The sequence below is a fragment of the Oenanthe melanoleuca genome, chromosome 18 (genome assembly GCF_029582105.1).
Source record: "Oenanthe melanoleuca isolate GR-GAL-2019-014 chromosome 18, OMel1.0, whole genome shotgun sequence".
NCBI lineage: Eukaryota > Metazoa > Chordata > Aves > Passeriformes > Muscicapidae > Oenanthe > Oenanthe melanoleuca.
In genome coordinates this window covers 2,357,185-2,370,024 of record NC_079351.1, presented here as the reverse complement: position 1 = coordinate 2,370,024, position 12,840 = coordinate 2,357,185, and the positions used below count along the sequence as shown (strand labels likewise).

Genomic DNA, 12,840 nt, shown 5'->3' with positions numbered 1-12,840 from the left:
CCAGTCTAAACCTGCTCTCTGTCAGTTTGAAACCATTCCCTTGCCTTGTAAAAAGCCCCTCTCCAGCTCTCTTTGGCTACTGGAAGGTGCTCCTAGGAATCCCTGGAACCTTCTCTTCTCCACCTGGGTGGTTTCCAGGGGAAGGACTGACAGCTCCCATCCCAGGGTGGAGGGAGGGTGGGGCTGAGCATTTGCTGAGCCAGGTAAACACCTCCCTGCCCTCTGCAGCATCCCCATGGCCAGGGGAGGGAGCTGGAGCTGCTCCTGAGGGTCCCCAGCAATGATGACAGGTGAGGATGGAACTGCAGTTCCTATAGAGACATTTATTGGAAGGGTATAAAAACAGAGTGCAAATTCCAGTAAGAACACCTTGTAGGCACAGAGTCCCAGACACTGGTGGGACAGGAACCCAGGAGGTGGCAGCATGTCCAAGATTCCCTGATGCACCCAGATCCAGAGAGATTTGACCTCCAGAGATGGATTAGGACCCTTCTTTCTGCAAAGCTTTCTGTCCTTCTGCTTCATCCTGCCTGGCTTAGAGCTCTCACCAGAGCACTGTTTTACCAAGGGCAGCTTGGAGCAGGGCTGGGACCTGCAGAGTGCAGGAGGAGCATCTGCATCAGAGAGGAGCCTGTTCCCCTCTCCCTGGTGCACTGGGAGTGGCAGGAAATGTGTGCAGTGTGGTTAATACTGAGCACTGCAGAAATGAGCATTTAACAGTCCTCCTGCTGCAGCTGCTTCCAGTCAAAAGTCCCATCCAAAGTCAGATCAAAATTATCCTTTTCCTGCTCTCGGGAGAGCTCCAGAAACACCTGGAAGGGGCAAGTTAATGCAAGTTATTTCTCTGTGATGCTCCTGTGCAGGAGGCACAGCTCTGCAGCCCTGGGAGAGTGTGGAGAGGTTTTTGAGGGGAGCAGGGGAGCAGGAGCTGAGCCCCCTGTGCTCTCTGGAAACACCAGACAGCATCACCTGCCTGGAGGTATTTCCAGACAGGTTTTCCCCACCAATGGATTGATTTGCCACCAGCCTTGTGCAAGCAGCAATAAATAATCTGCTGTTTCCATGCTTGGGTGTGCTGTGTGCCTTTCTCAGCCAAGTGGGGTCTGGGACTTCATCCAGACTTGTTCCCACCAGGCAAAATCCCAGCAGTAAAAGCCCCAAGCCATTTCCCACCCCTTTACCAGCAGAGAACCCCTCACCCACCACCCTCAGGCAGTTTTTTGGTGGAGCTGCCTTTTGCCACTGCTCCAGCCTGGGTTCGGCTGAAGGTTTTGTCCCTGCTCCTGCCTTCCCAGCACAAATCAAAATCACCTGCCTGAGTCAGAGTGTTCAAGGAGAAGCTGTACTCCTCGAGGCTGCAGCTCTGTTTGGCTGTGGAGAAATGGGAAGGGCGTTGAAATGGAGCAGTTGCTGTTCTGCCTTTCCAAAATTCAGCTGGCTTTGCTCTTACCTTCCTCTAGCTTGGAGAAGGACTGGGACAGGGGCAGTGCATCTTTCATTGGGACCTTGTAGACAAGCAAACAGGGGAACCTTGAGGAAACAGAAGAAAAGGTGAATCCTGCTCTGTGATGAGTTCTGGGGTCAAACCTTTATGGATGTATGGGTGTCCTGCAGCTGGGATCACAGGAGGGCTGGATGTGGTGGGATGATGGAATCAGATCCCCCCTAGGGATCTGTTCATCCCTCTCCAGCTGAGACCCTGTGCCTGGCCAGCACTCCAGGTGTGTTTCCAGGCATGAGGCAGTGCTGAAACCACTCCTCATCCCATATTTTATACATCAGGTGTGTTTCCAGGCATGAGGCAGTGCTGAAACCACTCCTCATCCCATATTTTATACATCAGGTGTGTTTACAGGGATGAGGCAGTGCTGAAACCACTCCTCATCCCATATTTTATACATCACTCCAGGTGTGTTTCCAGGCATGAGGCAGTGCTGAAACCACTCCTTATCCCATATTTTATACATCACTCCAGGTGTGTTTTCAGGCATGAGGCAGTGCTGAAACCACTCCCCATCCCATATTTTATACATCAGGTGTGTTTTCAGGCATGAGGCAGTGCTGAACCACTCCCCATCCCATATTTTATACATCAGGTGTGTTTTCAGGCATGAGGCAGTGCTGAACCACTCCCCATCCCATATTTTACAGTTACCTCTCCTGGCGGGCTGCACCTGGGAAAATCTTCAGAATCTCAGCGTGCAGGACATCAGTGCTCTCTGCATCCTTGACCTTGATTTCCAGGAGGTATCCTTTACCAAACTTGTTCTTCAGGTACTGGATGGAGCCAATGCACCTGCAGGAACAGCAATGGCAGTGAAACCATTGTCACCTCTGCTCCTTCCTTGAGGCTCTCTGACCTCTGCTGCTCTGTGGCACCAACTCCAGAGCTCTTGGCTCCTGCTTCCTTGGGTTATCTTAAATAAGCAAAGCAGCTAATAGTTAAAAAGGTTATTTATTACAAAGCACATCTTATTACAAAGAACGTCAGCCTCAAAAGGCAATAGCAAAAAGCAATGGCAGAAGCAATGGCAATAAGTGAATGGCTAGAAGCCAGAATGGCTAAAATCACCAACTCTCCCCAATACAAACTCTTATATAGGATTTTTCCAACAAGCTGAGACACAAGCTCAGACCATCACTCCTTAACCTATTAGAATTCCAGTTTCTTAGCACACCAGGTTACCTATAGAACTACACATACACTCTATCTTGTTCTATCTAAGAAATGTCAGCAATATTCTTACTATAGCTCTATTATGTCTAAGCACTGTCTACAACTGTGGGCCTGGAGCCTCTACTGAAGATATCAGTGTGTTTTCAACCTTCACTAGAACTTGCTCTGCTACTCTGGCATTTGAAACCCTTCACTCACTAAAAGCATTAGAACTCACCCTAAAATTACTGACTTACTTAAATGTCTGCTTTATGTGTGAGTGGCTTAATATACTTCAACCCATCCAAAGGCTTTAATTCAATCCCTGCACTCTGATTTCTCTCTGAAGGATTCAGAGAGACCCCTGACTCAGTGACTCCAGCACTCCCTGAGAGGGAAACCATGGCACACTTGAGGCTGGAGGAGCAGCCCTGAGCTGTCACCCACCGGAGCTGGCCGGACACCAGGATGGCCACACGGTCACACACGGCCTCTGCCTCCTCCATGGAGTGCGTGGTCAGGATGGCTCCTGACTCCTTGGCCTTCAGGGCATCCCGGATTGCTTTCCTGAGCGATCAGAGTGAAAAATAAAAGATAAAAAAAAAAATCTAGAAATGTCACACATTGTTCTTGTATCCATCCAAATGCCTTTCCCCTAAAATTAGAATAAAATTTTCATGTGCTGTAATTTCAGATTGATGAACACATGGTAATGCTTTGAAATAATGACAAAAAATACTTTTGATTCGAATCTCTTTCTGAATTCTCCCAAATCCCATCCAGGACTGTCCTAAATCTTGCAAAAACAATGAAGGTAAAATAGTTTTTCTCTCTCCTGAGTGAGAGAGAGACAAGAAACGCATTTTCCAAGAGAACCATTGTAAGGTGAGGCCCAGCACTGCCTGTGGATGGGGTAAAACCCTTCTCAGGTAAATCCCAACATCTCCTTTTGGCTTCCCAGCCCTCCCCCAGGGTGGTGGCCCCGTTGCTGCTCACCAGACACGGCGCTGCCCGTTGGGATCCATGCCAGTGCAGGGCTCGTCCAGCAGCAGCACGGAGGGGTTGCCCAGCATGGACAGTGCCACACACAGCTGGGACACAGAGAAGGGCTCAGCCAAGCTCCTGCACACCCAGCTGTGCCCACACAGCTCCTCATTTATGGGAAATGCAGGTTTGGGAAAGGCCCCACCACCCTACCCAATGTGAGGCTCTGCCCGCTGGCTCAGGGCACAGGTTGGTCTCTCCACTCAGTGAGGAGAGTTTTAATTAGAGCTTGAGCATCACCCATTATAGGTCACCCAAAACACACCTTTCTGGTTATCCCAGCAGGTAATTTTCTGACTTTTTTGTTTAAGTAGTCTTGAAGCTGCAGAGCAATCACAATTCTGCAGGGAAAAAGAAAAAAAAGAACATTTTTATTATTCCAAATCAATGCTCTCACCAAGGGTTCCCAAAATGACAAGAAAAAGGAACTTTTCTCCCCTTGCTCTTGACTCCTGCTTGTGTTCATTAAACATTTATTGTGTTATTAAAATGTAAGTGACTGTTTGAAGCAGAGTGCACTGAATAAGCCACAAGCTCTTTTCTAAACCCACCATCAGTGTCAACAGCATTAGGAATCCATCCCCCCCTTGCCAGTGTCAGCTAAGCACCCTTTTTTGTGGTGCCAAACTCTAACATCAGAGACTGCAGAAAAGCTGCCTGAAGACAACATTCTTAAAAGGGCATTAGTGGCAAATTTATCCCCACCAAATGCACTTAGGAAAATTGGAGGTTTTCTTAACGCTCACTAAATCACAGCACTGAGCTCAAAAGCACTTCTGCAGCTGATTTCCCGATTTCCTTGCAAGGTTTCCTCTGAATTCTCACTCCCTGGTGCCCTCCCTATGGCTGGGGGGTGGGACAGGGGCCATCTGTCAGAGTCATCCAAAGTTTCTCTGATCTGCCTCACGACCATCACCACAGACTGAGACCCCAGACCCCACCACTCACTCTGGACCTGAGTTCTGGCCTGGCCAAGGTGGATGCTTGCCCAGGACTGTCTGTAGCTGTGCCTGGTGCTGCCCAGGACTGTTTGTAGCTGTGCCTGGTGCTGCCATGGTGCTGCTCTCAGCAGGGTACTGCTTATAGCACCTGCCTATAGCATCTGCTTCATGGAGTGACAATCTCTGCATGCAACAGTCCATAAATCTCCCCAGCTTTTGTCCAGAGGCCTCTCACTTTGGAAAAGGACTATAAAAAGTGACTTTCTTAAAGAAGACTCTGAGATCTCTTTCTCCCCAACAGATTGAAGACGCATCTATCGTCAGACAACCACGAGGATGTGTCCTGTCTGTTGGTAGCTACATCCCATCCTTTCTCTCTCCCACTCTTTCTCTCTCTCTCTCCCCTTTCACTTCATTTCCTTTATCTCTTTCTGTCTCTCTCTCTATCACAAAACTGAATTGTTACACGCAATAAACTGCATTGCTGCTTTCTGCTGAGCAACCCTGAGTCTCTTGCCTTTTGTCTTTTGCACCGTGGGGTCGAACCAACCATCATGACTTTAGCTCAGGTTGAGGGGATCATGACACCATCCCAGCGCCCCTGTGTACCATGCTGACCCTCCCACCCTGTACCTGTGCTGACCCTCCCTCCCCTGTACCTGTGCTGACCCTCCCACCCTGTACCTGTGCTGACCCTGTACCTGTGCTGACCCTCACACCCTGTACCATGCTGACCCTCCCACCCTGTACCTGTGCTGACCCTCACACCCTGTACCATGCTGACCCTCCCACCCTGTACCTGTGCTGACCCTGTACCTGTGGTGACCCTGTACCTGTGCTGACCCTCCCACCCTGTACCTGTGCTGACCCTGTACCTGTGGTGACCCTGTACCTGTGCTGACCCTCCCACCTGTACCTGTGCTGACCCTGTACCTGTACCTGTGCTGACCCTGTACCATGCTGACCCTGTACCTGTGCTGATCCTGTACCTGTGCTGACCCTGTACCTGTGCTGACCCTGTACCTGTGCTGACCCTGTACCTGTTCTGACCCTGTACCTGTGCTGACCCTGCACCTGTGCTGACCCTGAACCTGTTCTGACCCTGTACCTGTGCTGACCCTGTACCTGTACCTGTGCTGACCCTGTACCTGTACTGACCCTGTACCTGTACCATGCTGACCCTGTACCATGCTGACCCTGTACCTGTTCTGACCCTGTACCTGTGCTGACCTGTACCATGCTGACCCTGTACCTTGCTGACCCTGTACCTGTGCTGACCCTGTACCATGCTGACCCTGTACCTGTGCTGACCCTGTACCTGTGCTGACCCTGTACCTGTACCTGTGCTGACCCTGTACCATGCTGACCCTGTACCTGTGCTGACCCTGTACCTGTACCTGTGCTGACCCTGTACCTGTACTGACCCTGTACCTTGCTGACCCTGTACCATGCTGACCCTGTACCTGTACCTGTGCTGACCCTGTACCTGTACCATGCTGACCCTGTACCTGTACCTGTGCTGACCCTGTACCTTGCTGACCCTGTACCTTGCTGACCCTGTACGTTGATCTGTGCTGACCCTGTACCTATACCTGTCTGACCCTGTACCTGTGCACAGCTGCAGCCGTGTCCTCCCGGCGCAGCCCCTTGACGGCCGCGTAGAGCCTCAGGTGCTGCTGCGGGGTCAGCTCCAGCCACAGGGGGTTCTCCTGGGGGCAGTACCCCAGGAATGCAGGAGCCTGCTCCTGGGAGCCTCCTCCATCCCCCCTCTTCATCAGCACCTGCACAACAGAATGGGCATTGGTTCAGATTGTGGGGTTCAGGTGAGGAAACCCACACTGAGGGAGTGATCTCACACTGTTCTTAAATATAAACATAGCAACTAGGGCAGATTTGGCAATTAAATATGGCAATTAGGGCAGATGCAACAGCTTGTCAAAATTACAAGTCACCATCACCATCACCATCATCTTAATTTAACAGCACGATTAAAACCTCGGTCACTAATAATGCTCTGAAAAAACTGCAGCCTAGATAAAAATGATAGCTTAGCCTATGTGCAAGGTTTGGATTTTTGTGGATCCATCCCTTGTCCCCAGGTGTCTCCTACCTGCCCAGCAGTCAGGGCTGTCTCTCCAGTGATCATTTTGATTGCTGTGCTTTTCCCTGCTCCGTTGGGCCCCAGAAGTCCCAACACTTCTCCTGCAAGCAATACACATAATTTCAAGAAATATATCATGCACAGTTCCACAAATGAAAAAAATAGAAAAGCCAGCACAGTAATATCAAAGGCCATATAAAATAAATAGTTTTATTGTATAAAATACATGCTCAGAGAACCCATTAGATTTCCACTTAAACTGATGCTGTGAATTGCTCCCAGGAGCCACTGCTAAAGTAGTCTCCTCTCCCCAGGATCTTTATCTATCTTTATTTTATCTTTATTTTACCTTTATTTTTTCTTTATTTTATCTTTATTTTATATAATGGGCAGTCATAGGTCATTAATAGGATGCACCATTAGCACATCAAGCCCAGACTGAAGGTGCTTTAACAACAGAACAAATAGATTTGACTTTCCTTCCTTGCTCAGGTAACTGAGAATGTACAGGGAATTAATTCAGGGTTCAACACAGGTCTGGGAGAACAGTCCCATTTCTCACCTTTTTTAACACAGAAGGAAAGGTTTTTGGTGGCTGTTTTCTTCTTCTTCTTAAACAATGAGCCAGCTTGCTTTATTTCATATTCCTTGCACAGATTGTTGACTATAATGACTGATTTCTGAAAGTGAGGAGGAGGAAGCAAGATTCATTTATAATCTTGGACAGCACGAATCCTTCAGTTATATTTTTCCATGAAAAAGGCAGAAAACCTTCTGAAGATCTTTGTTTTACAGTTCACCAGGAATGTGAGGTGCAACAGGACACTTTATTGTCCAGGCTCCTCTCAAGAGCTTTCTTCTCCTGATGGAACTCCCACTTTAGGGATTTTGATTTTCCCAATGAGAACAACACAGCCAGAGCACTGACCTGCACTGGTTTGTGCTTTACCAGGTAGAAAATCAAACAAAACAAGAAGGACAAAACTCAGGGTACCTCCCCCTGCCTCGGAGCCACCACAGCATTTCTCACTGCTTCCCTTTCAGCTCTGACATCTTCATCCTCCTCCTCGAGCACCTTGGGGGGCTGCTGGCCACTTTCTCTTCTTGGGGAAATCCTGAAATCCAACCAGATTTAGCTCAGGATTTTGTTCTTTACTTTTGTTCTCCACCAGTGCATTTCACCTAGACCGAGAGTGAATTTCCCTGGGATTGAATTTATACTATAATTATTACTATTAATATCACCATCATTATTCTTATTGTAGGGGATGATGATGATAGTGATGACATTTATAATCTTTGTTTTGTACCGAAAAAGAAGTTGGTACATCCCACAGCACAGGCAACATCCTGTGGAGGTACTAAATAACTTAAAAGCTGGTTTTATATTATCAAACCGCTGCAGTATTTAAGGGGCTATTTAAATTATAAAAAACCACCAGTTTAAAAAAATATATTTAAAAATAGGCACGCAAATGCAATGATATTTTCAAGGAGAAGCAGTGGGGTAGGAGTTTAGATCTCACATTGCAAGTGTGTTTATACAAACCTGAATATTGGGTCCCGTCTCAGCACTGCTTTTCCATATTTTAACTCCAGAAAACGAAGAAGAAGGATGAACACCACAGAGTGGAGGTAAGGCTGAAAAACAGAGGTTGCCACATTAACAGCCTTGCCCTGCCTCCCACCAGAGCTGGCACTGAGGTGTGGCAGTGCTAAAAAAGCACCTGGGGGAAATAATATGTGAAAATGGAGCTCATTAACATTGAAATTCAGGGTGACCACCACTGCAGAAAGCACTAAGGGCAGAAAAACCCCAATTCATAAAATAACAGGACAGCATGAGGTGGTCTGGGCTAATTTCATTTTGCTTTCCCCATTTCAAAGGCGTGAAATTGTTTTAGCACAACGGGTGAAATGTCATCCAGACCCACCCAGATCCTCCTCCTGCTGCCTCACACCTGAGGAGGGGCTTTAGGGAACCCACATTCCTCAATAAAAGCAGTGGTAGATGTTTTCTTACTGCAAAGACAGCGAACAGGACATGACTGTCTGAATCCGAACCAAACTTCTCAGTGTCCCCCATGAAAATCTGTAACAATAAAAAAAAAAAAAACCACTCAAAGAAGATGTGCAATTCTTTAGTATCATTCTGGGTAATGCAGTAATGTCCAAAAATGCTTTGAAAAATCTGCAAAACTTCTGATTTTCCCCAAACATGCAGCATGCAGATGAGCAGATACAGATGTTTGGCTTTGGGAGCCCTGGTCCTACACCAGAACATGTCACAGCTCTCAGTACATGGAGCAGACATCCCCAGATGTCCTGACCCAGGAAACATCTCTGCTTTGGCTCCCAGAGAGAAGAGGTGAGTGGGACAGGACAGAGGGGGAATCTCTGCTCCTTGGACTCCAGCCCTGAGGGATTTATCATTTATCAACAGTGCTGCACGTAGCTGGGGGGTTTTGTTAAATTCTCAGCTGACTTTCCACCACCTTCCTCAGCTGACATGGAGCAAAGCCCCCTTGTGAGTATCCCAAATTCTCACTCAGGTTTTTTTTTCCCCATGTCTTCAGATTTTCTCTTAGGATTGGCCAAGCCATGCTGATTGATTCTGTGGCATTGTCCAAAGCTTGGATGTGGTTTGGAGCAGCCTGGTCTAGTGGAAGGTGTCCCCATCCCATGGCAGGGGGTGGATGAGATGAGCTTTAAGGTCCCTTCCAAACCAACCCACTCCATGATTCCATTCCATGACTCTGCATGGAAAGTATTAAGAGTTTTTAACCTAATCCACAGTCACAGCTGCACAAGAAGTCACCCCCAGCCCTAATGAACAGCTGGGAAAATGAGATCTGAGCTGAAACTGTCTCCTAACGATGCACTCTGGAAAATCCCACCCAGGATGAGCCTTCCCAGACTGCAGCCTGCAGTTGCCCCCAAATTTTGGTGCAGTTACCCCCAGACTTGGGGCAGTTACCCCCAAATTTTGGTGCAGTTACCTCCAGACCTTGGGGCAGTTACCCCCAGATTTTGGGCCAGTTACCCCCAGATTTTGGTACAATTACCCCCAGACTTTGGGCAGTTACCCCCAAGTTTTGGTGCAGTTACTGCCAGATTTTGGGCCAGTTACCCCAGATTTTGGTACAATTACCCCCAGACTTTGGGGCAGTTACCCCCAGACTTTGGGGCAGTTACCCCCAATTTTGGTGCAGTTACTGCCAGACTTTGGGGCATTTACCCCCAGATTTTGGTGCAGTCACCCCCAGATTTTGGTCACAAAGTCCCAGGGTTGTGTTTTAGGCTTCTCCTTGCCCAGAAGCACCACTCACGTGCAGGCAGAAGAACACAAACCCCATCAGGGGGTACACAGGAACCAGGAGGGACAAAATGTAGAAGGAGATGTGGAAGCTGTCCATGTGATCGACGATTCTGTCGATGAAAAAAGTAATAAAGCACACCTGGAAATAAAACAAGGGGGGAATTCAGCTGATGGGAAGGGTTACTCACTGCACATTAAAACTCTGTGAGTCTAGCTCTGCCATTCCCTGATGAATTTATATAAACTGACAAAAAAAATGAGAAAGATGAGAGGCAGGGAGGGCTCAGGAGATCCTCAGCTGTCTCTGTCTGAGGGCTGGCTGCTGCTTTGGGCCAGTTTGGGACACTTTTTCCCAGGGACAGGGCTGCTTCAGGCAGAAAAATCAAACATGGGATCCCATCCTGTTCATTCCCAGCCCAGTCCATGCCAATAATCCACTTTTTTCCAGGCCAGGCCTGGATGATCAGTGTCTAGCCTGATGGCTCCTGTCTCAACACTTGACATCTCTTGGATGTGGGGTGCCAAGCAGAGTGATAAATTCATTTTTTGCCTCCATTCCTGCACCAGTTCAGGTTGGAACCAGGTAGGATTGTGGCAACAGAACACAGTGACAGAAATTTAATACAGAATTGGCTGCTATGAAACACACCCAGATTTATTCTCCACATCTCTGCCTGGTGTTTTGGCAGCTAGCTCAAGATCCCAAAATGTCTGCAAACCCAGCAGTGGGTGTCCAACCATGTGCTCACCAGTATCAGGATAAAAGACCAGAGATCACAGCTCCATCCTTTGCGGGAGTGGAAGGAGATCAGGTACATTAAGAGAACGAGGGAAATCCCATAACCCAACATCCCCATGACCTACAGGGAAAAAAGGATTTTGTTGGAGAAAGTGGGGTGAGGTAATCCACCAGAAACTCATCTATAGCCATGGGGAGCAGTGGAAATGATCACACAGTAAGATCAGGGCATTTAGAAATTACCACAATTTTACCCTGAGGTGCAAAGGAATATATTAAGGCAAGATTTATTACCTTTTATTTCCAGCTGGAGAAACCCAAAGGATAGGAGGTGAAACAAGAAGGTCAGTCAGAGGACCAAGAGTGTTCCAGCACCATCTGCACCCACAGTGTCTCAGCTGCCCCACACAAAATATTTTCCCCCAAATCCCTTCCAAGCAAACCAGCCAGGAGCAGAATGGGACCTACCAGCATGAAGAAGGTGCTAGCACTGCCAGAGATGTTGTTGCTGATGGCAAACTGGAGCCCAAACATGGAGAAGAGCAGGATCCAGGAGAGTGGGATGTCCACCAGTGCCTGGCCACACCAGTAGGCTGAGGGGAAGAGCCCTGAGATCCTGAGCTGGGCACGAGCTCCTGCCTGGAGAGGCACAATTTTAAAGGATAATTTATTCTCTGTGCCTGGTTGGCCCACTGCACCCAAGGGAATGGCCCCAGGAAATGAAAAGGGAATAAAACCAGTCACCATGGTGATTTTGGGGTAAAATTCGACCTCTTTTTCTCTTTTTTCCTTTTAATATTTTGTGTTGGCGGCAAAACTTCTCATGGATCAAAACACTCCCAAGCTGCCAATCAAAGTGCTGGATTGTGTTACCCCAGAGGTGTTTTCCAGCCTAAATCCATGGCTCTGTACTCACTCATCCTTCTGGCAGAGCAGCTGTAATCCCTTCTGCCCACCCCAAACCTGCTCCATTGCAGGGAATTTACCTTGCAGTCCTGCGTGTAGCCCATTGCAAAGTGAGGAGGAAAACCAGGGAATAGCAGCAGCATGTAAATGACATAAAAGGACATAAAATAATCCCAGTATCCTCGATGAAACAGCTGAAAACACAAGAAAAAAGCACTTGTGGAAAATGCCTACAATTCATTTCATCATTCATCTTAGTGCATTTCTCATGGATTACAGGGCAGTATGAACAAAAAAAAAACAAACCAAAAAACCAAAAAACAAAACAAAAAAAGAATTTGAACCTAAATTTTGGAAGGTTTTCCCAAACCAGAGCCATGCAAAGTGTTTGCTGGTGAGGAGAGAAGGGGGATGCAGGTCCCACTCCTCCATCCCAGATTTGTGGGGAGCTCTCTCTTCCACCAACTGATGAACCAAAGCTTGAATAAAGTGGTTGAGATAATAAAGAATCTCCTGGAGAAACCCTCCCAGCCCTTGAAGCAGCCCCTGAGACCCATGTGGGAAAAATCAGATCTGTTTTTCATGGAGTCAAACGTGGTGGCTCCAGAGGAGGAAGGTGGATTTACATGTTCAGACAGCCCTACAAAGGGTTCCCATTAAAACCTGATTAATTAGTGAGACCTGTGTTGGGAAGGATGAGAAGCTGACAGGAAGCTCTCACAGATATTTATGTGTAACAGAAAGATCTTTGAATGTAGAATCTGAAGAAGGAATAGAAATGATAGCAAGTTTTGATGCAGAAGAAAATAATTGCTTAGTGAGTTTTACTGGGTAACTAAGAAAGCAAACTGGGTTGGAAGGGGCTTTTATGACTCTGAGCAAGGATAAATCCACCTCAAACAACAGATGTTTTTAGAAAGCAAAAAGATTTTCACAGACAAACAAAAATGCCATGTTGCAAGCAGAGAAAAGATCTCAGAATTTTCCACTGCAAGAAAACAGAAAAACAACTTCTAGCTTAAACTGTAACTACTAACTTTTTGTGATTGGAAAATAGTAACATGAATATGGTGATGTTAGTAGGTATGATAGGCTGTAGGGAATAGGAAATGTATTGATTGGGTGGCATGTTTT

General features: G+C 47.4%; 1 protein-coding gene across 3 annotated transcripts in view; it reads right to left on the bottom strand.

The window, feature by feature from the left end:
- Positions 1 to 303: 303 nt before the first annotated feature.
- LOC130260354 (ATP-binding cassette sub-family A member 10-like) overlaps positions 304 to 12,840 on the bottom strand; it is a 29,227-nt gene continuing 16,690 nt past the window's right edge. For all 3 annotated transcript variants that reach the window (XM_056505646.1, XM_056505647.1, XM_056505648.1), the window contains 17 exons: positions 11,787 to 11,900; positions 11,269 to 11,439; positions 10,811 to 10,921; positions 10,072 to 10,200; positions 8,766 to 8,834; positions 8,292 to 8,383; positions 7,737 to 7,857; positions 7,305 to 7,422; positions 6,752 to 6,843; positions 6,250 to 6,422; positions 3,966 to 4,041; positions 3,653 to 3,747; positions 3,104 to 3,223; positions 2,156 to 2,296; positions 1,451 to 1,530; positions 1,316 to 1,371; positions 304 to 812 (listed from right to left, as the gene is read on the bottom strand). In XM_056505646.1, the coding sequence (XP_056361621.1) occupies positions 714 to 812; positions 1,316 to 1,371; positions 1,451 to 1,530; positions 2,156 to 2,296; positions 3,104 to 3,223; positions 3,653 to 3,747; positions 3,966 to 4,041; positions 6,250 to 6,422; positions 6,752 to 6,843; positions 7,305 to 7,422; positions 7,737 to 7,857; positions 8,292 to 8,383; positions 8,766 to 8,834; positions 10,072 to 10,200; positions 10,811 to 10,921; positions 11,269 to 11,439; positions 11,787 to 11,900 (1,857 nt within the window). In that variant the 3' untranslated portion in view covers positions 304 to 713. The remainder of the gene's footprint in view (positions 813 to 1,315; positions 1,372 to 1,450; positions 1,531 to 2,155; positions 2,297 to 3,103; positions 3,224 to 3,652; positions 3,748 to 3,965; positions 4,042 to 6,249; positions 6,423 to 6,751; positions 6,844 to 7,304; positions 7,423 to 7,736; positions 7,858 to 8,291; positions 8,384 to 8,765; positions 8,835 to 10,071; positions 10,201 to 10,810; positions 10,922 to 11,268; positions 11,440 to 11,786; positions 11,901 to 12,840) is intronic.